General features: G+C 39.8%; 4 protein-coding genes across 4 annotated transcripts; 2 read left to right on the top strand and 2 right to left on the bottom strand.

The window, feature by feature from the left end:
* Positions 1–69: 69 nt before the first annotated feature.
* Positions 70–12,138, bottom strand: ptdss1b (phosphatidylserine synthase 1b). Its single transcript, XM_006787833.3, has 13 exons — positions 11,857–12,138; positions 11,675–11,766; positions 10,864–10,908; positions 10,657–10,781; positions 10,186–10,344; positions 5,934–6,085; positions 5,411–5,552; positions 4,375–4,487; positions 4,143–4,208; positions 3,167–3,266; positions 2,887–2,946; positions 1,713–1,791; positions 70–1,623 (listed from the first exon to the last, which is right to left on the bottom strand). Exons 1-13 carry the CDS (start codon positions 12,033–12,035, stop codon positions 1,526–1,528), a joined length of 1,410 nt encoding a protein of 469 aa, XP_006787896.2. The 5' UTR covers positions 12,036–12,138; the 3' UTR covers positions 70–1,525.
* Positions 12,139–12,380: 242 nt separating this feature from the next.
* mterf3 (mitochondrial transcription termination factor 3) lies at positions 12,381–16,643 on the top strand. Its single transcript, XM_006787835.2, has 8 exons — positions 12,381–12,460; positions 13,484–13,857; positions 13,953–14,105; positions 14,209–14,398; positions 15,715–15,862; positions 15,962–16,033; positions 16,118–16,279; positions 16,386–16,643. Exons 2-8 carry the CDS (start codon positions 13,491–13,493, stop codon positions 16,578–16,580), a joined length of 1,287 nt encoding a protein of 428 aa, XP_006787898.2. The 5' UTR covers positions 12,381–12,460; positions 13,484–13,490; the 3' UTR covers positions 16,581–16,643.
* Positions 16,644–18,229: 1,586 nt separating this feature from the next.
* uqcrb (ubiquinol-cytochrome c reductase binding protein) lies at positions 18,230–20,700 on the top strand. The gene is made up of 4 exons (XM_006787837.2): positions 18,230–18,292; positions 19,284–19,352; positions 19,478–19,644; positions 20,493–20,700. Exons 1-4 carry the CDS (start codon positions 18,274–18,276, stop codon positions 20,568–20,570), a joined length of 333 nt encoding a protein of 110 aa, XP_006787900.1. The 5' UTR covers positions 18,230–18,273; the 3' UTR covers positions 20,571–20,700.
* Positions 20,701–20,713: 13 nt separating this feature from the next.
* Positions 20,714–23,516, bottom strand: lrrc14b (leucine rich repeat containing 14B). The gene is made up of 3 exons (XM_087835214.1): positions 23,241–23,516; positions 22,489–23,117; positions 20,714–21,759 (listed from the first exon to the last, which is right to left on the bottom strand). The coding sequence occupies exons 1-3, from the start codon at positions 23,514–23,516 to the stop codon at positions 21,093–21,095; spliced, it is 1,572 nt and encodes a 523-aa protein (XP_087691340.1). The 3' UTR covers positions 20,714–21,092.
* Between the last annotated feature and the right edge of the window lie 444 nt (positions 23,517–23,960).

Here is a 23,960-nt window from a genome sequence, read left to right as displayed (position 1 = left end):
GTCGTTGTTGTTGTTGTTTTGAGGGACACAGAGGACAATGAAATAAAAAACCATGAAAAAAAGACTACATTTATTTAATTTTTGTTTTAATTATGTGTACAAAAACAGTTCAGCCATTCAAATCCTTCATGGGTAGTAACACGTCATGCACTGTTTGCTGTGTTGTCTGCACTCGAAACTCAATACATTAAAATAATCAGTGAAGAAAGTTAGCGCTGAAATTAAAACTAACACTAAATGAAAGATTATTCTACACATTGAACAGCTTATTTAGAGTAATCACATGCTGTATTATTAATGTCACATTTAATTAATCCGGATCATAAAAAATGCATTAAAAAAGATATTTTTACACAAATATTGAGCCACTGAATGTCACAGTTCTGTGTTGGGTACATCACACATTCATACACAGCATCACACATCTAAAAAAAACTTTAATAAAGGAACAGCTGGTTAAGTAATTCTTACTTTCGTTTAAAACATAGACAAAGACTTTATTTCCTGCTGATGCTGTTTTGATTGAAGAAACTTATAGACAGTAAATGCACCAGCATCATATAACCATAAAAATATTAAACTGACAACATTTATAATCATCATCATCAAATCATCACAGAATCAACCCATCTACAACTCTTAAACCCAACAGTATTTGAGATCTTTAGTGTTTCTTAAAGCTATTAAGGTCAGTAAATAAAAACACACCAGTCAAAAAGGTTTAGTGCAAATAGTCTACATGAGTGTTGTACAGCAGCGGTCTCCAACCTTTTTTGCGCCACGGACCGGTTTATGCCCGACAATATTTTCACGGACCGGCCTTTAAGGTGTCGCGGATAAATGCAACAAAATAAAACTAGTACCAGTACCGGAAAAAATGAAGATTTATTCATAACACATTTGAAATGATCCAGGAAAACCGAGTTAACGATAAAAATGATAACAAAATAACGCTGAAAACCAATAAAAACCCTGAAAACCATACATTTCACACCTGAGCCTCAACTCTCGCGGCCCGGTACCAAACGACTCACGGACCGGTACCGGTCCGAGGCCCGGGGGTTGGGGACTGCTGTTGTACAGGATAGTGGGTGTGGACTGGTTGGTACACCCCTCACTTGACAACATTATTCCAGTGTTTAAAAACAATATTGGTTGTGGAATGACACAGACTGCTGTTACAGTCCAAATAAGGCACCATTTCCTCTCAAACTCCAGCACATATTACCTCATTACTTAAGTTTGTTTAGAAACGTCTTTGACATTTAATAGAAAAGAAATTCAGTCAAACTTTAAGCCTGCTGTCGTGTTCTGGCCTCCCACACCTTTAGAAGTTCAAACGGTTTATCAAGTAACACCGATATGATTTCTGGAATCTACTTTTTGGGGATTAATTGCACCAATGATGCAACTTACAATATTAATTAAATCCATCCACATAGTGCATACTGTATTCCTCTTGGTAAGCGCATCATTTCCTCATCCCCCTCCACAGAGGTCACAAATATTCAGTATCAGTTGTTGTTTATTGTCTCTTTCCTCCTTGACCATTTATAAATCTGTTCCTGCCTGCAGTTCTCCTCCGTTTTGCAGGCTGCACAGTTCGTGAGGAATATTCCTGAGCTGTGGAGCAAAGAGACACAAGACATGATAAACATTTGAGATGGAGTTTAGTGAAACGTTGTCATCAATCTGCATGTTATGAGACTGACCTGCAGCACCATCTGTGATGAAACCACATGAGTCAATAACACTCCTGTCATTGCAGTCGTGCCTTTGCAGAGAATTTCTCTGCCAACAGAAAGAAAATCAGAGACACAAACAGTCTGTACAACTCACTCGCTCAAAACACTGCTCTGGCTTGGTTCAAAATATACAGACGGTTTACAGTCCTGGTTTTCTGCATCCGTGCTCACCGTCATATTCTAATGGTGGTGCTGTGCCATGCTTACACACAGGGACTTAGAAACAGTTAACTTTTGGCATTAATGCTAACGCCAGAGGGGTGCACCGTGAAGGGAGATTAATGGCACAGTGAGCTATGTCGAGGTTAAAGTCAAAGTTTTCTGTGTCAAGAAAGTGACTCTGTTTTGGCTAAATCACCATGGTAACTCATGCTGCACACATAACCTGGTCAGGAGCAGAGTTTTAATTTAAAATAATCAGGAAGTGCTTTTCACTGATTCTTTTTTCTTTTTTTAAACATCATGTTTTCCATGTGATGAAGATCTTCTGCTGGGTAAATACATCTAATATGTGCAGCTTGTTAAGCCGTAGCTTACTAACACCACCGAACGTGCAGCTAAAAAGTTGAAGCAGTGCATTTTTACTGGGATTTGCATGTGTTCAGTTGGCGATGGAGGAAAAAATTAATATAAATTTTTTTATATTGGGTTCTGATGCTTACACAGCAGCACTGAGATTCACTCAATATTAAAATAAACTTGATGTATTGACGAGAGTCAAATTTTAAAGCTATTTAACTTTGTGTTATTTGCAGCACTGTTGCATTTTCCAGTTATATGTTGTTGTCATTTATATATACTGTTTAATCATCATCATCATCGGAAAAAAATCTCTGACTGGAGTAGCTGGCACTGAAAGAGATCACTTTGTGCAGAAGAAGCGTCATGTGAAGCATTAAATGGCCCTTTTTATGTAAATGTGCACATAACCTTGAAGCAGAAAGCCCGGCTTAACAGAAAGGTTGATAACCACCACTGCGATACCTGCTGTGTGTGACTGGGATTTTAGGTTTTACCTCTTAAGCTTTCTTTGTAGTACATCCCTCTGTTCTATTCCACAGATGGAGGTTTCTACTATCACAAGCAAACCAAAACCTCTAGAAACATTTAAGTAAGCAAGCAGCCCAAGGGCCCATCTCACCTTCACTTTCTTTTGCTCATACCACACCATCCCATATAAGCACAGGAGCGTGATGAGTGCCTGGAAGGAAAAGTATGCAAAAAATGAGTCTGCTTAAAGAAAAAAGAAAATATAAACTGCTACTCCTGTAAAAATCACAGATAATATTTGTTCAGCACATCAGATGCAAAGTCCTGCAACATCTACCTTATTAATCACTTATTTTCAATCTGTTTTAATAATCAATTACTGTAGGTGACACATATCGTTTAATTATAAATGCTCACTTGTCTTTTCTTACCAGACACAGCAGCCACAGGAGCACGTAGCGAATCTGTGTCTTGGAAAACAAGTCATGGCCAAATTTTACACAAGCAAGCGCCTCCAGGAAAGCGATGGCTCTTAAAGAGAAATAGAGAATAAAACAGAAATGATGTGCTTGATGTGAATGATTCAAAAACAGACATCTGTATTCAACAATGGCCCCCTCTCTTGGCCATGCCTTTACACTGCGCTAAAATGCCTCTATTGATGCATGAGACTCTAAATGGATGTTGTCCATGTTGCTGTTCCCACAGTATTAAGAAGCATAACTGATACTCATTCAGCACACTGTGCAGTGGGAAACTCTTTCACTTTTAAAGGTTACACTGCAGGGGTGAACCTCAGACAAGAGAGCAGCATCAGCGTTAAGTTGCTGACGGAGAGTGTGCCGGTCTCGTTGCTATAGTAACCGGAGCAGACTAAGGACATCAGCACCTTTGTGTCTGAGAGGACTACATGATGTTATGAATTTCAATTGACATGAAGCTACACTGTTATAAAAATGAATCCAAAAGGTTTAAATAAAGATTCAAACTGTAGTCTAATGCGACAGCTTGACACCCATGCTTCGGGCCTGATTTGATTATGGTTAAGCTGGCGCCAGTAGCAGGAAGTGTCCATTTACTCTCTGGTTGAAAATGAGTGAAAGCTTTATTTTATGTGCTGTTCAACAACAGATTTCAACCATAAAGAGAATTAGATGAGTAGTATGTGACACTTGTTACAATGTTACTTTGAATTTGCTCTGTTAAAACTAGTGTGGTGACAGCTTCTGCAAAGCATGCAAATAACTAATAAAAAAGATTCCAGCTAATTTTACATAATGACAAAGGAAATGGACAAGCTATGGCTCTAGCTACAATTTTTAATTTTGACATTTTTTAAAACATCATCTGAAGATACTCTTAGATAAAGAAAATGCTTAAATTGACAGTAATAAAAAAGATACTCACCCAAAAACCCAACACTGTGTGCCAACTCGCTTACACTGAGTGTCTGTCAGGTAAGCATAATATTGTCTAAAAAACAAACAAACCCCAAAACCCCAAAATCAGTAAGCAAACATTAACACAGCATCCTCACAGACGTGTATTTAGTAGGTACAACCTGAATAAGACCGCATAACATTGTAATTACCACTGCTCAAAGATTGATAAGTGATGTAAATTTGAGGTTTAATCATACCGTACAGTGGGTGCAGTGATGACTCCGATGAGGAGGATACGACACCAGCTGAGAGGGTGAGAGGCCTGGAAGACGAAGATGTGCTTGAGGAAGAATGTGTTCAGCTCTGTCAGCTGTGGAAATAAAGATGTGTAAGACAAAGAGGATTTCACAGGAAGTGTTGTTTATGTACAGTGAGGGTATTACTGAACATATGATTCTTCAAATGAACGATATTCAATGGACACATTAGTGAATTGATCAATGGCTCGCTATTGTGCAAGTACAACCCCGATTCCAAAAACTTGGGAAGGTGTGTAAAATGCAATTATTTAATAAACCCATATTTAATTCCCCCAAAAACAAGGAAAATATATCAAACTAAGAAAATGGACCATTTTAAGAACAAGTTAAGTTTTCTTTATTTCTTTTATCTCAAAAATGTTTCTCCATGTGTACCACTGTGTACCATCCACTCTTCTTTTAACAACAGTCTGTAAACGTCAGTGAACCGAGGATAGCATTCCTATCTGATGTAGGATGCTCAACAGTCTTGGGTGTTCTTTGTTTAGTTTTTTTCTTTCTTGATGCTCCAAATGTCTTCCGTTTGTGAAAGGTCTGGACTGCAGGTAGGCCAAAGCCAGGCTCTTGTCTGCAGTGTTTAGCATTGTCTCGCTGTAATATGAAAGGCCTTCCCTAAAAAATACATCTGAGCCACTAGTTTCGCCTTTGTTTTTTGCGTGTTAGGTCAGGTTTTTTATTTATTTATTTAAATTTGTTGAGCAGTTAGTGTGGATACATGTTTAATTGCTATTTTTGGCTTTAGTTTAGTTTTATTCATTTGACCTCTTTTAAGGGTCCTGTCTTTTTTGTTCATTTGGTATATTTTTGCACTTTTGGGCATAAATAAAACATTTGATATCTTTTTTTATGTTCTACTGTGAATAAAATATCGATTTATGAGATTTGCAAATCATTGCATTCTGTTTTTAGTTTTTACGAAGCACCCAAACTTTTTAGAATTGAGTTTGTGTTTCTGAATCACGGTACACCCTACCTGCCACAGGATCATAAAGACATAGATGCCTGCAAGCCTCTGGAATGATGATTTTGGATCAAACCAGCGCACGAAGGTCCAGCTGGCTGGAGTGAACTGAAGCACAGCTCGCTTTATCTTCCCGGTGGTAGTGTGGATTTCCCTGAACAGAAACAGTGTATTGTGTCAGGGTTGCACTCATAATACAGAGATCTACTCATGTTTGAAACATTAAACATTTGAACATTATTCAAGGTGAACAATAAGAAACCAATTGTTCTCCCTGTGGTCAATTATGTGAAAAAATATCTCTGAATGTAAATCATTTGAGGAAAAAAAAGGGAAAGAAGTTTAATGATTAAGGTTTATTGATAAAGGTTTTAGAGGAATTCCAGAGATGCTTTTTTGGCTTTTAGGAATTTGAAAAGACAACTTTGTCTTACACATATTATATCTCTTATCATATTATTAGATTGTTTCAGCTGTTTCTAATGTTCATGGCAATTCTTTTACATATGGGAAAAAAAGAGAAGAAAATACTGACTTGATGCTGGCCCAGCGATACGTCCTCATCTCCAGAAAACGGCAGACGGTCATTCCCAGCCAGATGCCTCCTCCATTACACAACAGTATGTCGAGTATCACCTGATCCCACCAGCACTCCGCAAAGTTTGGTAGAAGGTGCATGAAGAAGAGCTGTGACCAAACATGGGACATGAGTTAATATACAGTCAGCGAAATAGAAATTACTGCTTTTTACAGTTCTAAGGTTTATATAAGAGAACAAAAAGTAATCTGGTCCCTATCGGGTTCCAAAATCATTTAAATTGAAACTGATGGATAACAACACATAATAATTTATACTGCGTTATTCTTTATTGAACTAAAACATTGTCAAAATGCAGAAGTAGTATGCAAAAATTATTCAGCAGGTTGTTGAACCACCTTCAGCAGCAATAACTGGAACTACTTGTCCTGTTGTATGAGCCAGTTTAAGCCAAGCTTTATCTCTCAGACAGATGGTCTCACATTTGACTCTAGAATACTTTAATATACAGAAGAGTTCAGGGCCGCCTCAATGACTGCGGGTGTCCAGAACCTGTGGCAGCAAAAAGAGCGCAAATCATTACCCCTCCACCACCGTGCTTGACAGCATGAGGTGTTTGTGGCGATATGTTGTGTTTGGTTCTCTCCAGATGTGGTGCAGTGGATTCTGGCCAGACATGTTCACTTAGGTCTCATCTGTCTAAAGGACGTAGGGTTTCCTTTACAGTGCCTAAGAACTGCACGAAGGCACTGTTGTATGCAAATCGTGCGTACAAATGTTTCACAGGAAAATCTGTAGTTTATGAGTATTTTCATACCTCAAATTGCTCATACTATAGGCAGAAATGTAGGAGTCCCTCTGATCATGCGTACAACCAAATCACAGCCTGTCTGCCTTGGAAATTTAAACACAAGTCTTTGAAATTGACATAACTACTGCTACTAATTATGACAATAAAACTATGGTTACAGTTTTCCAAAACATCAAAAGCTACAAAATGTTCAGAACTACAACAGAAAATGCACATAAAGAAAACAATATGTAAAATGGGAAAAATGGAAAGGTCTAAGCGTTAACCTTCCATTTTCTTCAGCTTATCTGGGGACGCGTCACGAAGGCTAAGCCTAGGCAGAGCAGCCCAGCCCAGGCCTCCCAACAGCCCCCTCTTAATTTCCTCAAACTTATCCCAGGGAACGCCGACAGTGGCGTGTCTAGAAAATTTTTGTTGGGGGGGCCAAGTAGGGGCACAGATTTGGAGAAGGGTGGCAGATGTAATTGGCAGATAATGTTAAGAACAATTCTACCAACCGTTAACCATAATTCAATAACCCTATAAACCTAATAACTGAATGCGCTTTTAACTCTTATTAGAATGAGATTTTAACCACTACGGTGCAAAGTTTTTAGATACTGCGTTGATAAAATACAAGAGATACAATCAGTCAGTGTTTATTCAGCAGTCAAGGACAGCAATATTTGCATAGTATTTTTACTGACATATAGTGCACATATGTTTTGGGCAAAAACATTTTTGAATATCAAAATACGAACATTTTTAACATACAATTGGCCAATTAGCCAATGCCAATGCAAAACCAATGCCTATTAAAAAAAGAAGATAATCTTCTCACAAACTGGTGTTTGATTTTGAAACAGGAAAAAAGTGGGGAAACAAATGAAAAGACTAACATTTGAATAAAACCTGAAAGCAAGTAAATACTTTATATGCTGCCTTATGGTAAACTTTGGTCATATTGATGTATAAAGAACAACACTGGCTGATGATGAAATACAGTCAGCTGGCATGGTGACACTGCCAGTATTAACCTGCAGGGCTGGACTGGGACAAAAAATTGGGCATTTTCACTACAGACCGGCCCACCAGGTATTAAAGCCATAAAGCCTTTGAATGAAAACAAACGCTGTTGTGACAGTGATGTACAGTCTTTTTGGTATATGTATGATTTCTATAAATTTTACGTCAGATAAAAACTTTGTTCGCAAGATTCAGATAATTATTTAATAAAAGCTAAATACTTTAAATGAGAATAAGAAAGAAAAGTATTTCTTTGTGCCCCCCTCTCCCTGTTAATGCCCTACCTGGCCCCCTGGCAACACTTTGCTAGATCCGCCCCTGCACAGCTATCAGCTACTTAGAAAAGGATCCTGGTGTTATTTGTCTCTCAGAAACAGTTCATAACTTCCCTTCAACTCATTCATGTGACCTAAAAGGTAAACCTGTTTCTCCATCACCTGTTCAGCTCTGATGATTCAGTAAGGACATCTCCTGGTTTCATCCTCATGTTTCCCTCTCACCACATATCCAAACGACAACATGACCAGCAGCTTTTACAGCTGTGGCTCCAGCAAACATCAGCTGATACTAGAAATTAATATTAAATAAATTCTAACAACAACTGATCAAGCTTAAATGTGCTGCTGTTGTTTAGCGTGACATCGGCTGGTTTCCTGTTTCTGGCGCAAAGTGGGCGATAAATAAACGAGAGAGAAAAGCCGATCAGCTAATCATTGATCAGTTCCATGACTGAAGTAGCAACAGAAGGGGGGGGGGGGGGGGGGGGGTGAGAGAAGAGGCAGCTGTGTAGCGTAAAGACAGAATAACTCCAGCTTTGTGTCTTTTTCCATTCTAGCTAAAGTCCGGGACAAACTGCATCTCTTCTCAGCTCAATACAAGACGCATAATATTTTCTCTGAATGAGGGACCATTCCATTTTTAAGGAGCCGTTGGCAACTCTACTAACTAACCTTATGAATAAAATAAAGTTCACTATCAGTAACATCATAGCAACCGAACAGCTGTATAGAAACGTTATGCTAGCTCACGCAGTACGAGTTATTTTAACTGACTGTAAAATGTCAGCACAACGAAAATAAACTCCACCTAAACTTGGTTTATATCTGACCCAGATAGACTGCAGGTCATAACTTCTTACCTGAAGTTCAGTTCACCTGATACTCGGACCGGCGGCTGCCTCGGGTCTCTGCTCCTCCTGCCTCCCCTTCCCTCATCCACCTGTTGCCTCTGTGGAAGCTCCGCCATAGCCACCACCAAAAAACTGAGTTATTTTTACAAATCGGCCAGCATCTGGCCAATCCACCACCTCTCATTGTTCATGCCATTACAAAAATAAATAAATAAATAAGTCATCAGCCCACCGTGCAAATGTCCAATGGCTAGTCCACCTATGTTAACTTGTTAATCTTTCGCTGAAAAAATGTTTTCTGCGGTGCTGTGCCCCCCCCAGGCCACCCCGCTGACATAACTACTGCTACTAACGCCACTGAACACCGAACACTTCACTCTTGCACTCAGCTATCTCTTCACCACGACGAACTGGTGTGCTGCGTCCACAATCCCTCTACTTTAAACAAACTCCATTGACCCTTATCTCATCTTATCGTATGTTACATGTTCTCAACTTTCATTAAACATGACTTCTATCATTTCTGGATGTCATCACTTACAGTATAATTTCTTAACAGTATCCCATGGATGCTAGAGAATCTTTTTTTTTTCTGTTGCAGTGAACTCCTCATCTGGGGTTATTCTTTTCACAAGAAAGAATAACTTTTATTGTAGTTTTGTAGTTAGTCTTTTTCCACTTGAGCCACAGTGGGTGTCACAAGGGAAAAAATATTTAGCTCTTCTGTGTTATATGAGCCTGAGAGATTTTAGTAATTTATTTTTAAACCATCGTCATTCCCATGGAAACACTTTGGAAAGCCGTGCCTCTTCTGGCGATAGTAATTTTGAATATCTCATTTTTTCTGCAAGGTAAGAATGTTGCCACGTAAATATTCTTTCTTTTTAGAGCGCAGAGGCTTTCTCCTGACAACCCTTCAGACTTTTTCCAGTTGTAAGATTTAACATTTCGGTCTTGTGTTGTTGCAGTTTGTCTGAGCATTGTACATTCAGACCATGGGGTGGATTTGCTGAGACTTCCACTCCTTGGCATTAGTCAAGACCACAGCTTTTGTTATGTGCAAAAAGCCCCTACTGCTATTATACTGTCATAAATGTCTCCCAGACAAACAATCCCTGTTCCCTGCACAGAATAATCTGAAGCACTGTCATTCTCTCACATGAGCTGGATTACTACAAATGACTGATAATTACTCTTCTGTGACCTTGCAGACTCCCCGCTTTGTGAATATACAGCATGTTTATGACAGATTTGAATACAGGCAGATCAAGCCTGCTGTCATGCGGAGATCACATGCATGTTACCTCAGTGAGTTCCCAGGTTATGCTGATGGTCCAACACAGGCCGTAGCTGCGGATTAGCAAAGCCTTCATGGCCCATCCTCCAAAATGGCCAAATGCAAAGATGTCAAAGTGGCTCAGGATGCGCTCCCACGTTATCACTGTACAGTTTACAGCATACTCCTGTTAGGGAGAAAACAACAGTAACAATGCTAACCAATCACGCTGATCCCTCCTTTTGATTACATCTTTACTGCTACCACAATTACTTTATTTTACTGAAATCTGACTATACAAGTGTGTATTCACTGGTCAGCAGATTCTCCAAATAGATCATATTATGGAGCATGTAAGAACATCGCTACAATCATAAAACTTTATTGAAAAAACAAAACAACTATGCCGCATGATTATTCTAAAGCTATCAAAAAATGGCTTTAGAGGAAGTTTCACTTCAACAGGTTCCAAAAAATTTAAGGTCAAAGCTATACTTACCATGATATCAGCCTCCCGTTTTGCATAGCGGAGGTTTGGGTCGAGCCAGTACATTAGAGTCTTCACTTGGTCCCAGTTAAGGAAGATAAGGAAGACAAGAAACAGGAAGTAGAGCACACTGAGACCTACCCAACACAGGAGAAAAGTGAGTTAGTGACGATAAGGCTACATGAGAACTGTATCTTAGCAGAAAAGTTAAACACCCACCAAACACCATTCGCCATATTGCAGGGTGTGGCCTAACGAAGGGTCCTGAAACAGAAAGCATCATAAGGTGATTGTACTATTTATAATAAAGAGATCATGGAAAATACAGATCCAATGTCTTTTTTGCACAGTAATATCTTTAAGATTATATATATATATATTTCTGAATATAGATTTCTGAATTTGCAACTTAAAAACAACTGCATTCAGACAAACAAAGATACCCATGAGGCCATGAAGGAAATGTCTTTATGGCCCCACATCTCTGATGCATACAACAGTACAGGTATGACAATCTGATTAAACAGCTAACTGAGTTTTAACAGGTAATCTTGAGTCTCTAGCTTTAGTTAACAAACTATAAAGAGCTTACTACATTTATTTTAAAGCTACACTTTAATGGTAGTTTATAACATAAAGTATGCATATACTAATAAATGAAGACATATTCTTACAGTAATTAATCAAATTTAGTTATTTCGTGGGTAAAATCTATTTTTTAATCAAGTCTATTCTGGTCTGGCTAAGATGACAGATTTGACAGATTTGAATACAGGCAGATCGAGCCATATTTTTAAAATGACAAAAACTGACAGATTTGGTTTCATATTTTACAGTCACCTAATTCAATCAACCAAAAGTCAAAAACTGAAAATACTTGTAGCCAGAAAAGTAGTAACTCCATAAAAGCGAACTAGTAATTAATCATCAAAGCAGTACTAATGAATCCACTGTTTCAGATCCACACGGTGACTTTATCACAATCGACCATCCACTAAAGGAATGTTATTATGAGTAGTTATTAACTCACCATTAGGAAAGGCCAGGACACTGATGACCAAGAAGAAGAAGACGACTACCAACAAACCGACACGGAGGTTGTTATCTGTGTGTTCATCATCCCTGTCGCGGCACAAATTCGGGTGTGAACTAAAACACGAAGCTTTTAAACCAATTGCAAACAGCAACATACAATTTCAGCTTGTTATTTACCTGGTGAAGGCAAAGTACATCAGGCTGAGCACAGTGACTGTCAGCAGAGTGATGGTGTGCGGCTTATAGAAGAAGTCCATGGAGATATCCTCCACTTGTTGCTCGTTTATCATTCGGAAATGTAAGTTATAGTTCGCATCGTCCTTCCTCGGTATTCGGGGTCCAATCGTAGCTGCCATGTCGCTGAGACAAATGCCTCCTCCTAACTTTTTGTGATGCTAATTTATCCGTGAACACTAAAAGTTGTGAAATTATGAGGGGTGACGTAAAAACAGACCAACAATCAGGAACCTTGAAGACGGACTGAACCAAGCCTGATCGTAGGGGCGTGGTATACCAAAGAGTTTTGTAATACTCCCCAGAGCAAAGGTTATAAACTACAGCAGAGCATTTTTAACTGTAGTAATATTATGTTATGTTTTTAATTTTGTATGTATGACACTTTTTATCTGCTAAATATAAAAAAAGACATCAGGTATGCGTACAAACACGGCGTTGTGGCACGTCCCATAAAGTGACGTTTACGTGGAGCACTTCCGTTAGCGCGCACGTGAAAATACTTGACATTGCAGGACGGTGAAGAAAATGCTTTGATTCATAAACAGTGAGTAAGACAACAGAAAGGTCTATGTACTGACGCTGGATTTAAAGAATTATTATTCTGCTAGCATACAACGATGTAACCGTGTCCAGCTAGTCTCTCGTAGGCCATCATCAATCATTAACCGAGCTATCTGCATAGCTAGCTAATCCGGGGAAAAGTATATATTAATGACTTAAGGTTTTTGTAAATATGAATGACACGAGCATTTCATCTTTGTCTTTTTGAAAAACACACCATCACGATGAGCAGGGCTGTCCGTGACAGTGGTGAACTCCACTGTTGATCCTTTCCCAGTTCTGGCCCACTTGTCAACCAATCAACATTTGACCGATGCACAGTGCCAGTTGAGATTTTAGAGGACTGCACCCAAGCACTTTTGCAATTGGCAATCTTTTAGTGACACGACAGGTCCTTAAGGACCGTCACTTCTTCTTTTGTCCCCCACTTGTCCAGTTTCCTCAGATTTTTTTGTGAGGGCATACTGCAAACCATGCTGAGACACACCAGGTCTTCAGCTAATAGCTCTTTGGGAATCACCTGGTATAAAAATACAAATTTGTGCTTGTAAAACTGTGTTACCCTCTGTATTTTTCAACTAAAGAAATGGAAACAAGTGATGTGTTTTGTGACAGGCTGCTCGTTACAAAGGGCCTAAAGATACATTTAAAATTGGTCCTTGTCTAAAATGTGTAGACACAACACTGGTCCCTTGAGTCATCTGCCTTTTTATGGTGGAAGGATTCGTTTGTCCGTGTTAAAATGAGGGAAATAAAAACATTTCTCTGAAGGCCAGATTAAAAACAACTTTGCTTAAAATCGGTGAAAAAGCAGCCAATGTCCAAAGAAAACAAAGTGAAAGACCTTCTGAAAGCCTGAAGAACTATTGCTCAAGACCACTTTAAAAATTACAAGAAAGTCTGGCTACTTGAAAGTAAAATATAAAGGAATGACAATGAAGATCTTTTCCCACTACTGTATGTTGCATAGTATGCCTCTAAAATATGTCATGTTCATTTCTTACAGAATAACCATGGCCTTTACTTGTGCACAGCTGTGTCTAAGAGGCACGGGTCCTCTTTACTCTAAGACGGTGAGCAGTACCTGGCAGTATTACACTCGAGTTCAGCAGCGGATTAAGGTGACAAGAGTACCAACAAAAGTTATTAGTGGATTATCGATCAGGGGGAATCACACAACAGCAACAACGCTGACAAGACTGAGGTGGAAACAACAGATTTGCTTCTACAGTGACTCAGCAGCTAAATATCTGACAACTGAGGCAAAGGAAGGCATGAATACACAAGAGCTGTCTAGAACTAATGTTGGAGCACACAAGACCTCACTGTTACCAACCAGAGATGCTGCACTAACTACTGAAAATAGTCATATATCATTAGGTAGGTAGTAGCTTGCTGCTGTGATTGTTTATTAATTTAAAGGGTTTTTTGTATCACGTTGGAATCTGCTCATCTGTAATTTCTTTATCATGCAGATTTGGATCCTGTGGCTCAGCCTTCAGCTTTAGAAGAGATCAGTGATGAAGAGGCCATCAGTATATCTGTTCCCTCTGCCATCCCTCCAGTCTCCACCACTCTTAGAGATTATGTCGATAAGTCTGAGACGCTTAGCAAGTTGGTACAACTAGGTAATCAAAATAACCACTTTGGAATCACAGTAAAACCTCATCTTCAAAATCTGAACCCAAATGTTGTTATTTCTAATCATTCACCCACCCCTTCTCATTGCAGGGGTGAACTTGTGGAAGCTGGAACAAAGGCCTAATGTAGGCTCCATGCTGCTGAGGCTCAACTTCAACACAGATGTGACCCCGCGGTTACTGTTTCTCAAAGACATCGGCGTGGAGGACTCTCGCTTCGGCTATATTATCTCACACAACCCCTTCATTCTCACTGAGAGTTTGGAAAACCTACAGGCCAGGTAGCTCGAAGGCATCTTAATGAAAACCTTTACATGTCGAGGTTCTTTATTGTAACATAAATGTGTCTGATGTGATTAAGTCACACCCATGAAATTTAAAAATCTTATCTGATTTTGATTTTGCCTGATCTCCCTCTAAAAGTCATCTTCTCTTGTACATCTGGACCACTTTAAGGGCACTGGAGATGTTTTTGTTGTTGTTGTTGTTGTTTTGGGATTTTTTGCTCATGTAATGTCCCATTTTGAGCACCTGTTTTTTTTTAACAATTTAACCTCAGACTTGAACAAAGAGCAGACAACAACCTCTGTGTCATACTGACCCATAATGAGGCTCATCACTTGTAATGAGACCTTGTCTGCATGAATGAAAGCCAGAGGGTCAGGAGCATGATGATGAGGATGCTCATTGTTGTTTTTAATGTTCAGGACATTGTCCACATGAATTAGTAAACCAGAAACAGGCTGTCAGTGTGAGGTTTAGCTGTGTTGTCTTAAGGTGGCTGATGGAGGACGTTCAGTGGAAACAGCTGGAACTATGGAGTTTTTTGGCCACACTAAAATTATTGGCCCTCACCATCTGCTCATTTGTTAGATTTACCTCCCTGGAGCTTGCTCAAAGTGAAATCCAAGATAATGTTTTGCCATTTTTACATAATGGAGGTGATCCAGTGAGCTTTGGCAGTGCAGGTTCAAGGGGTCAGAATAGGACGGAACCCGTGAAAGAGAATAGCAGGACCCCTTAGAGCCTAAATGCTGGTGATGGAGAGGAAGGTGGCTTGAATGGAGCTTGAATGATGACAGCTGGAGATGGGGAAGAGGTGGGTTGTGCGACATCTGGGAAGAAGAAAAACGGATGGGCAGTGAGATATAAAGCAAGCAGCGTAAATGCTGATTGGTCTGGAGAAGGCCGGAAGAAGGTGATTGGACTAGACCAGTGATGACACAAACAGCTTGACAGTGTGGGAAAGTGGAAGTGATAAAGTTTAGATTTATCCGGCAGCACCTGGAAGTGGACAAATGTGAGGCCATAGGTCTTCCTTATTGAATTGACGCATAAGCTTCATATACTTTTGTACCTTCTTGGCTCAGGTTCCAAGCGGTGTGAAGTGAAACGATATGTGATGTCAATGGACTTTCAGCTGTGTCACTATAATGACCCCACGCACATTAGGTGGTACTTGATTGTAATGGAAAACTTCTGAAATTGAGTTGAGTCGAGTAGGTACTGCTGGAAAAGAGCTATTTGTGTTCATGTGTTGTGTTACTGTTATGACACTATGAGTGTTTTCTCTCTCTCTTTCTCATCATTTGTGAAGGGTGAACTACCTCAAGTCAAAGAACTTCAGTTCAGAGACGGTTGCGTCCATGGTGTCCAGAGCTCCTTATCTGCTCAACTTCAGCGTGAACAGGCTGGACAACAGATTGGGTTTTTATCAGCAGCAACTTAGCCTCAGTGCTAACAATGTATGCAGCTATGATAGGAGATATAAGATATGAGCCGTGCTATTATGCTTTTGTTATAGTGTTATTACAGCTTATAGGTTGTTTTGCATTTCTCCCCAGACACGGAATATTGTAGCTCGTCTTCCCAGGTTACTGTGTGGCAGTTTGGAGCCCGTTAAAGAAAACTTAAAGGTACAGAAAAAACAGGAGACATTATTAGAACTTGTCAGTTTTAGATGTGCTGTTCTCAGTAGATTTTGTTGATTTACTCTACAGGTGTGTGAAATAGAGCTTGGCTTTAAGAGAAACGAGATCCAGCACATAGTTCTCGCTGTGCCCAAACTTCTGACTGCCAATAAAAGGAAGCTGACAGAGATGTTTGACTTCATCCACAACACCATGAAAGTACCCCACCACCTTATCACCAAGTTCCCACAGGTAGGTCTCTCTTGCACTCATATTTTCAAGTTTTAAAGTACTATGAACTGATTTTCTTTGGCTGTTTTGAGGAATTCTAACTCCAGTATCTGACATCTTTTTCCAGGTCCTCAATTCCAAGTACTTGCGCCTCAGAGAGCGCCACCTGTTCCTCGAGTATCTTGGAAAAGCTCAGTATGATCCAACCCTGCCCAACTACATCTCTCTGGACCGCTTGGTGTCTTTGCCAGATGAGACGTTTTGCACTGAGTTGGCTTTGGCCACACTGGAAGATTTTTATTTATTCCAAAAGACACTTTGATTTTTCACCAACAGCCACATAAGTTATGTGCCAACATTAAAATATAAACATGGAGCATCAAAAGAGCTTGAAATGTACTGTTTTGTAAATATAATGATATATTAAATAGTAATGTTTAAAGTAAATGGACTGGTTCTTACATAGCGCTTTTCTACTCTATTTGAGCACTCACAACACAACTTGTCTCATTCACCCATTCTCACCCATTCATGCAAGCAGTTTTTGCTCTTTCAGCTGCAACAATTACATAATACAATCATGCACCTATTTAAATTATCTAAGTTACATCCAATATTTTTCTGGTCGGGTACCGAAAATCCACATGGGAAATCTGCAGTTACCTGAATGGGTTTTCCTTTTCTCATTTGAAAAGCTTGATTGTGAAAGATTCAAATTGCTGATGTCCACAGTTTTAACTTTGGATGAAATGATAAACTTATTTCACACATGCTTTAGAATGAGCAACCATTACTGAATGAAACTTTGAAGTTATGAGGACATTTTTAATCTAAATGGGCATTTTTGTCATCCATTCATTTATAAATCATAATAGTTTGTTTTTGGGTTGTGTTTTGTTTTTATTTTTTTATTTTTTTTTTAAATGTTGGATAAGTACAACTCTGTCCTTAATTGACCTCTGTGGATTTGAGCACTTGGCAAACATCATGCAAACTTCCTTTTAATTTTAAAATTTTAATTTGTGGTTCTGATCAGCTCCTTTTATTAACATTTTTAATTCCTCAGGAATACACATAAACACTGAGGTCCTGGTATATGCAAACTTTTATCTGGATCCTTACAAAACAAAGATGTGGAGCAATGTTAATAATTTGTGGGAACCCTTTTTAAAAGATTTACCAGTTTCCGATACCATTGTTGTAAACAGTATTCTCTTAAAAAATAATATGTTAACAACACTTACTGGACTTGTGGAGTTATTTTAAAATCCTAAGAGACTTGTAAACATCTGAAGAAAAATATTCTTTAATCATAGATGTAGACTCATGCAGAAATATTGAAATTTCTTTTAAATTTCATTTTGTAGAGTGAGAACAGACAGATGGGATTCTCAAAGTCAGTCAGTTTCTCTGGGTCTGACACAGAAACAGCACACAGTTTTGGGAAGAAGCCCTTTTTTTCTTTCTTCTTCTTCGTAATTTTAAGGTCCTCAGACTTTTATGTATTATTGTAAACAGATACAGCTGGCTCAGACATTAATGGAGTTTCAGATGGAGGTTCCTCACAGGGAACGTCAGGCATTATTTATAAAGTAGTTACACTGATTTACACTTTATCTTCCTGAGACCCAGCCTGTTCATTATGTCCTCTGTAGTGGACAAAAAACTGTAAGATACTTTTTTTTCCCTTGCTTCTCAGGAGGATATTTATACTGCATTTATAACTATTTATACTGTATTTATAAAATGTTTTGTACTGTATTGATACAGTATTTATACTGTGTTATACTGTTTTATATTATGTATACTGTATTATCCCGATTTATAATGTATTTATACTATATTTTTACTGTATTTATTCAGTGTTTACACTGATTTAAAGTGTATTTACACAGTTTTAAAGAAAATTTCTGCTGTCCGTGAACGTCGGACCTTACCACAGCGTGACGTCTGATCAAGTTGCTTTTAAACGCATCTTTACCCACAACCCACCGCGTTCCTTCCCAGCGATAAACATGGCGACGAGGGCACCAGGTAAATTAACCCCTATCCTTTTTCATATTTCCAGGTTATGCTCGTTAATCCTCTCGTTTTTAACCTGTGGTCAGATCTGTTTTATTCTGTTGCTCACAGCAGGTCGTTATGTTTACTTTGTCAGTATAATTAGGCCTTCCGGTGCCTTTGACTCGTCTGTGTCCTCTAGTGTCCCCGTGCTAGCTGATGCTAACGGGTGCTGGTCAGCTAGCGTTAGCTTAGCGCTGTCCAGTGCCGGTAAAATGAGATAATTGGTATTAAACAAAGACCTCCATCCTGTTGCGCAATAATGAAAAGTGTGTTTTACTAAATGACTGATGTAGAGCTTAGCCGTCGTTTGGAGTTAAATTTAAGAAATCAACCAAACTGCTGTTAGCTCATTGCTAATGGAGGTTAAAGTTTGTTTTCTTTAGTGAATAGTTACGTCTGTCTCACAATGACATCTGAGTGGTCGTAGTTGAATGGTTGTTGTCTGATATTCATACAGCACATTTAACTAATTGCCTCTTATAAGATGACATATACTTTATGTTGGGAAATCACTGTTACAGCAGCTCATACTACAATAGATCAGTAAGATAAATAAAATATGACAAGATAGATTTCTCCCTATATTTGTTAACTAAGACATCCATGTTTAACTACTAGGTCTCTGATCAGGTGATCAGTGATTGTTGGTGGTACTTTGGTCTAGGTTAGAGAAAGGAGACTGCTTTTGAGATTGAGGTTCGCTAGATCTGTGACACTGCTGATACCATTAAAAAGAAGATTAGGGGCCACCTGTACAGGCTTAATTTTATTTAAACCTAACTATTTATACACTTTTAATTTTCTTATTTTGTATTGTAATGTGCTTCATAACTAAAGTTGACTGACTTAAATATGTATACTAATTGCCTAGAACACTGTTCTCCTTCTTTTCTTCCATCCTCACTGATCCTGTCTGTCTCGGTCCCTTTCTCATGATTTTGTTTTTTCTATTTCTTTACAGCTGCAACAGGAAGGCTCCTCGTTGGCTTCCGTAAATGGTATTACAACATGTGTGGCTTCAACAAACTTGGTAAGGCAAACTTGGTAAATATAATAATTTAAGATGATCAGAGTTCATTAGCTACAAATATTGCCAGTTTCGAAGCTTGCTAATGAAAACAGGATTGTCTTGAGCTTGTGGGTTTTCTGTTGCAGGTTTAATGCGTGATGACACGATCCATGAGGACCTGGATGTGAAAGAGGCCCTCAGAAGACTTCCAGAGAATGTGTACAACGACAGGATGTTCAGGATCAAGAGGGCCCTGGATCTCTCTATGAAGCAGCAGATTCTTCCTAAAAACCAGTGGACGAAATTCGATGAGGTGCTTTCACACAAACAGACTAAATTAGCATTTTCAGTGCAGTGTAAAATGTAGTGTTAATGTTAACATGGATAGATGTAGTATTTTTCTGTTGGTCATTTCATTGGACGTGGTTATTTGTTAAGTTTTCAACTGAGGCTTGAGTCATGCAGTCCTAAAGATTTGTCAGCACAGGTCTGGCAGCCACTGTTTGTTAGGGGAAAATGTGATCCCCTGATTGGTTGTAAGTGGTCTTGGCACTTGGTTTGAAACTGGTAGCCACTGGTTGCTAGGGACAAGTATGTATTCTGTAACTGGTTGGCGACTGGTTTCTGGAGAGTGTTGGGAGTCCATAGCCTGAAGGTGGTTGCAAAGTGGTGTGCAGTGCTGCTTTGATGCTAGTAGTTTGCACTTAGGATGCCAACTTGTCTGAAAACTTATAATTAGATAAAAGTTGTGCAACCAATACATTTCAAAAGCCACAGCCTTCATTCTCCTTTCCTGGTATGTATCACACTTTCCTCACTACCAATTGCATAGTTTGTAAATGTTCACAGACAAGTTGTGTCTTCCATGCAAACTACTGGCAACAGTTTGCTAGTGACTACTGTAATCATAAGGATGTTGTTGGGGCAGAACCTTCTCTACGATTGATTTCACCTCTTATCAGTCAGCTGGAATATAGCTGCTGAGTCCTAAGTGAATTCTCAGTGTAAGATATGAAATTTTAGCCAAAGTGTGGGGAAAAAAAAAAAGATAAGTAAACAGAGCTATCACAGAGGGGTTTTTTATTATCTTAGTTTAGGGTGGGATTTTTAGCCTCTGCTGATTACTGATGTCATGTATTGTGCCTTGTGTTTTTCCTGCAGGATGTCCACTATCTGACTCCATACCTGGAGGAGGTGATCCGTGAGAGGAAAGAAAAAGAGGAATGGATGAAGAAATAGGCCATTCCAGTTCGCAGCTGTTAATCTTAGTCTTCGGTTGGTTCGTGGTCGTCCCCTGGTGTAATATTTAACATGAAATGTAATCTACATATATAACACAGTGCTCAATAAAGAAATGTACATTTTGAAACATGTCTGTCATTTATTTAATACATTGATATGACAAATTACAGTTTCAGAATTACTATAGAAGGATCTGTCACATGTTTCAGTGTTGGGCTGCTTATAAATGTAGTTACAGCATTTAAACAAGAATATATAAATTAAAACAACATGCACTGTATATACAGCTAATAAAACATCTTACCAATAACCAATATAGTTGCTATCTGCATTGCACATCTGTTTAGTTTATATAATTAAGTCCTGGAAAAAAACAGTTAACATTTGTTGACACTAACATAATTCCTGTCTTAACTATAGTTAAATCTGGTTTACTGGATCCATTTTCACAGTGTTGGGCTTGAATGAAGCAGCAGACTTTGAGCTCAGGACTAGTCACAGTAAAACTCAATCATCTTTTCAAGTCTGGGATCTCCTGTTGTTCACATCGGTTATCGTACCTATAAAAGTGCCGATGATGGCGTTAAAAGATTTCAACATGGACACCCCCAGCTCATTACTAGTTTCATTGATGTCTGGATCATAGGCCCCCATGACAGGGGTGCACACTTCCACCCCATCTCTACCTGCTCTTTCCAGGACGGCCATCAGCTGGATCCTGATCTCCTGAAACAGCTCCCTGTTGTAATGCAGCAAGACCGAATCATCCAGAGGATACGTGACATCGTCTGCGTAACATTCACGGGGCACAGGTGCCTCTATGTACCTTAACTTGGGAAACCCTGCAGATAGAGTGGAGAATAACCTAAGCAGGGCAACAGATGTCAGAGGGTTTCCCATAAGTCTGAGCTCCTCCAGTTGCTGACAGCAAGCCAGAGCATTAGTGAAGGCGTTCATGTGCTCGTCCTTTATGTTGCACTCCTCGAGAGCCAATCTCGCCAGAGTTCCCGAACTCCTGCTAAGCAATTTGTGTACAGGGGTGGAGAAAGAGTCAAAGAGGTCATGTCCACTGATGTCAAGGTGAACCAGGGTCTCACTGTGGAGACTGTTGGCCAGGTAGGTCATGTCCACACGGTTCAGGCAGCAGTTGGCCAACTCCAAGCATAGTAGAGGTGTGTTGAGAGGACTGTGAGAAGGAAACAAGGGAGAATAAAAATGACTCTGGTATGAAATGCTAATAGAAGTAGAAATTTGTAGTCAAACAGGAGCGGTACAGGAAATGCTTAAAAAGGTACAGCTAACAGGTGACAAAGGATAAAAGAGAACACTCATAGCTCTTATACGCTACAGGCTGGCACGTTTTCCTTAGACGGAAGTGTTACGTTAAATCAGTGAAGCACATAGGATGTAGAGATCCATTTCATCAGTATGAAAATGTTTTTCATTATGTTGGTTGGTCACCCATCTGTACATCTTTGTAAACGCAAATTCAATCTTTTGTCAAAGTCTTTGCTCACTTATTTGTTAATTTTATGAACAATGTGCAAGCTTTTGCTCATCTATACCTTGTTTGTTGAGGATCAAAACATTTTACATTACAAAATCTAGCTGGCTTAAATGATACTGTGCATACTCGCTCCTGTTCTATTTCCATTTGAAGGTGAAGAATACCCAGTGGTTCTTTGTCCTGCAGCCACCTGTCCTCGCACTGGCACCACATCAGCAATTTTAACAACAGAATACCTTCCACTGTTGTACAATTGACAAAGGTTAAAGGTGGGTATTTTGAGCTGTGTTAAAGCTCTTGATGTTGTTGCTGATCAGGTCTACAATCAGCATGCATTACAAGAATAGACAAACTTAGGGCACCTTGTTGTCTGTCTCTTTGTTGCTCCCTGTCTGTGCTTGTACTCACTTTAGCAGTCTCCGTAGGTGTCCAGTGAGAGTAGAAAAACCAACATAGAGCTCAGTGAGGCTGCTCAGTCGTGCCAGCAGGTTGCCAATGGTGGCCAGCAGATCCTCGTCGTCAGAGCCGAGCCTCCTGACATCCAGGGCGCTGGCTGGCAGGGTCAGAGACTGTAATTTGGGGAATTCCACCCTGGACAGCAGCACCTCCAGGTGTGAGGCCTCTAGAGGAATATTGTGCACCACCTCCAGCTTTGTGATGGACTCTGGCTCTGCTAGGCGAAGAACATAGAACAGCTGCTTGAGAGTGAGAGAATCCGCTCTAAAACTAACAAAGCGAAGCTTCAGGGGACAGTAGCGGAGGAGCAGGAAGGCCTGAGCTACCAGCTCGTAGTTGCGGCCTGTGACGAAGCCATTCAGACGGACGTCAACAGATGTTTCAAAGGCAGATTGGGACACGTCCGTATCTTGCATGGCCGCCATGGTCTCGTAGCACAGTTTTGTCAGGAGCTGGGTTCTTGCCCATCGACCCAGGGTGGATTTACAAGGGCAGGCCTGATGCTCAGTGTCCTTAAGGGCAGTCAGGTCCACCGTGTGAAGGCTCTTGGCATATGTTCTCGGGGGAGACAGCACATAATCCTAAGAAAACAAGAGAATATTACATTAAAGGTGACTATTCATGAGTGTTTTAAGGCAATGACAACAGAAATGCAACTGAAATGAAAATGATTAGGGGTACATTCAAGGTGGGTGGTTTGGTACCTTTAGGCCGGTGAGAATTGCTTCCAGACAAAGCCGGCAGGTGCGAGATGTGAGGTCTAACTGACAGTCGGCTGTCTTTCCCAGAAGTCTTTGTAGGTTGAGTTCAGGAAGAGGCCACATCTGGACCAAAGCATGCAGCACCTCAGCCTGCTCGTGGAGGTAGCAGGCCTTGAAGAGAAGTGGGTAGAGGTTAAAAGACACACAGGTGAGGTTTTCCAGAGCTCTCGCACCAGCCTGAATGAAGCCCTCAGCAGCAAGGAATCGCAGGGACTTCATGTCTTTAGTGTTTTTTTGTGTGTGTGTGTTGGTATGTATTTGATTCAGCGTCTTGTCTCTTTTGTAGCTGCTGCTCCGTTGGTATCTTCTGTTGCTGTCTCTCTGGGTGTTTTGCTCTGGTGAGGCAGGAGAGGCACAGAGGGTAAGTAAGAGGGTTGAGGTTATAAATAGCAACAGCTGTCTCACGTCCTTCGCTGGACGTGGTTTCTATTTGCAACTTTTGCCAGACAGATTAGCAGGAACAACATCTGAATGCTCACGAGAAGCTTCACTTTCCTCCTCACAGCACACCAAATGTTTGGCGTTTAACACAGTTTTAACTATTTTGCCATCATCTACTTCATTTTATGTATCTGCTATTCTTTTCCAACCAAACTACTTTGTACAACATAGAGGTGCATGCTTGCAGGGCATTGTTGTGCAACTGAGGATTTTTGTCAGGAG

This window comes from Neolamprologus brichardi, chromosome 22 (assembly GCF_056152115.1).
Source record: "Neolamprologus brichardi isolate AB-2024 chromosome 22, ASM5615211v1, whole genome shotgun sequence".
Lineage (NCBI taxonomy): Eukaryota > Metazoa > Chordata > Actinopteri > Cichliformes > Cichlidae > Neolamprologus > Neolamprologus brichardi.
This window is presented reverse-complemented; position numbering and strand designations above follow the sequence as displayed.

What these genes read in the sequence shown, in the direction of transcription:
- ptdss1b (XM_006787833.3), bottom strand. Translation starts at nt 12,035, where the DNA reads ATGGCAGCTACGATTGGACCCCGAATACCGAGGAAGGACGATGCGAAC. An exon ending in TGTCCTGGCCTTTCCTAATG is followed by an intron (nt 10,909 to 11,674) that starts GTGAGTTAATAA and finishes TTTCTGTTTCAG; the next exon opens with GACCCTTCGTTAGGCCACAC. An exon ending in ATGAGCAAAAGAAAGTGAAG is followed by an intron (nt 1,792 to 2,886) that starts GTGAGATGGGCC and finishes TTCTGTTGGCAG; the next exon opens with AGAAATTCTCTGCAAAGGCA.
- mterf3 (XM_006787835.2), top strand. Translation starts at nt 13,491, where the DNA reads ATGGCCTTTACTTGTGCACAGCTGTGTCTAAGAGGCACGGGTCCTCTT. An exon ending in AAATAGTCATATATCATTAG is followed by an intron (nt 13,858 to 13,952) that starts GTAGGTAGTAGC and finishes TTTATCATGCAG; the next exon opens with ATTTGGATCCTGTGGCTCAG. An exon ending in TTGGAAAACCTACAGGCCAG is followed by an intron (nt 14,399 to 15,714) that starts GTAGCTCGAAGG and finishes TCATTTGTGAAG; the next exon opens with GGTGAACTACCTCAAGTCAA.
- uqcrb (XM_006787837.2), top strand. An exon ending in GTGTGGCTTCAACAAACTTG is followed by an intron (nt 19,353 to 19,477) that starts GTAAGGCAAACT and finishes TTTCTGTTGCAG; the next exon opens with GTTTAATGCGTGATGACACG. An exon ending in AGTGGACGAAATTCGATGAG is followed by an intron (nt 19,645 to 20,492) that starts GTGCTTTCACAC and finishes TTTTTCCTGCAG; the next exon opens with GATGTCCACTATCTGACTCC.
- lrrc14b (XM_087835214.1), bottom strand. Translation starts at nt 23,516, where the DNA reads ATGAAGTCCCTGCGATTCCTTGCTGCTGAGGGCTTCATTCAGGCTGGT. An exon ending in CAATTCTCACCGGCCTAAAG is followed by an intron (nt 23,118 to 23,240) that starts GTACCAAACCAC and finishes TTGTTTTCTTAG; the next exon opens with GATTATGTGCTGTCTCCCCC. An exon ending in CACCTACGGAGACTGCTAAA is followed by an intron (nt 21,760 to 22,488) that starts GTGAGTACAAGC and finishes TCCTTCTCACAG; the next exon opens with TCCTCTCAACACACCTCTAC.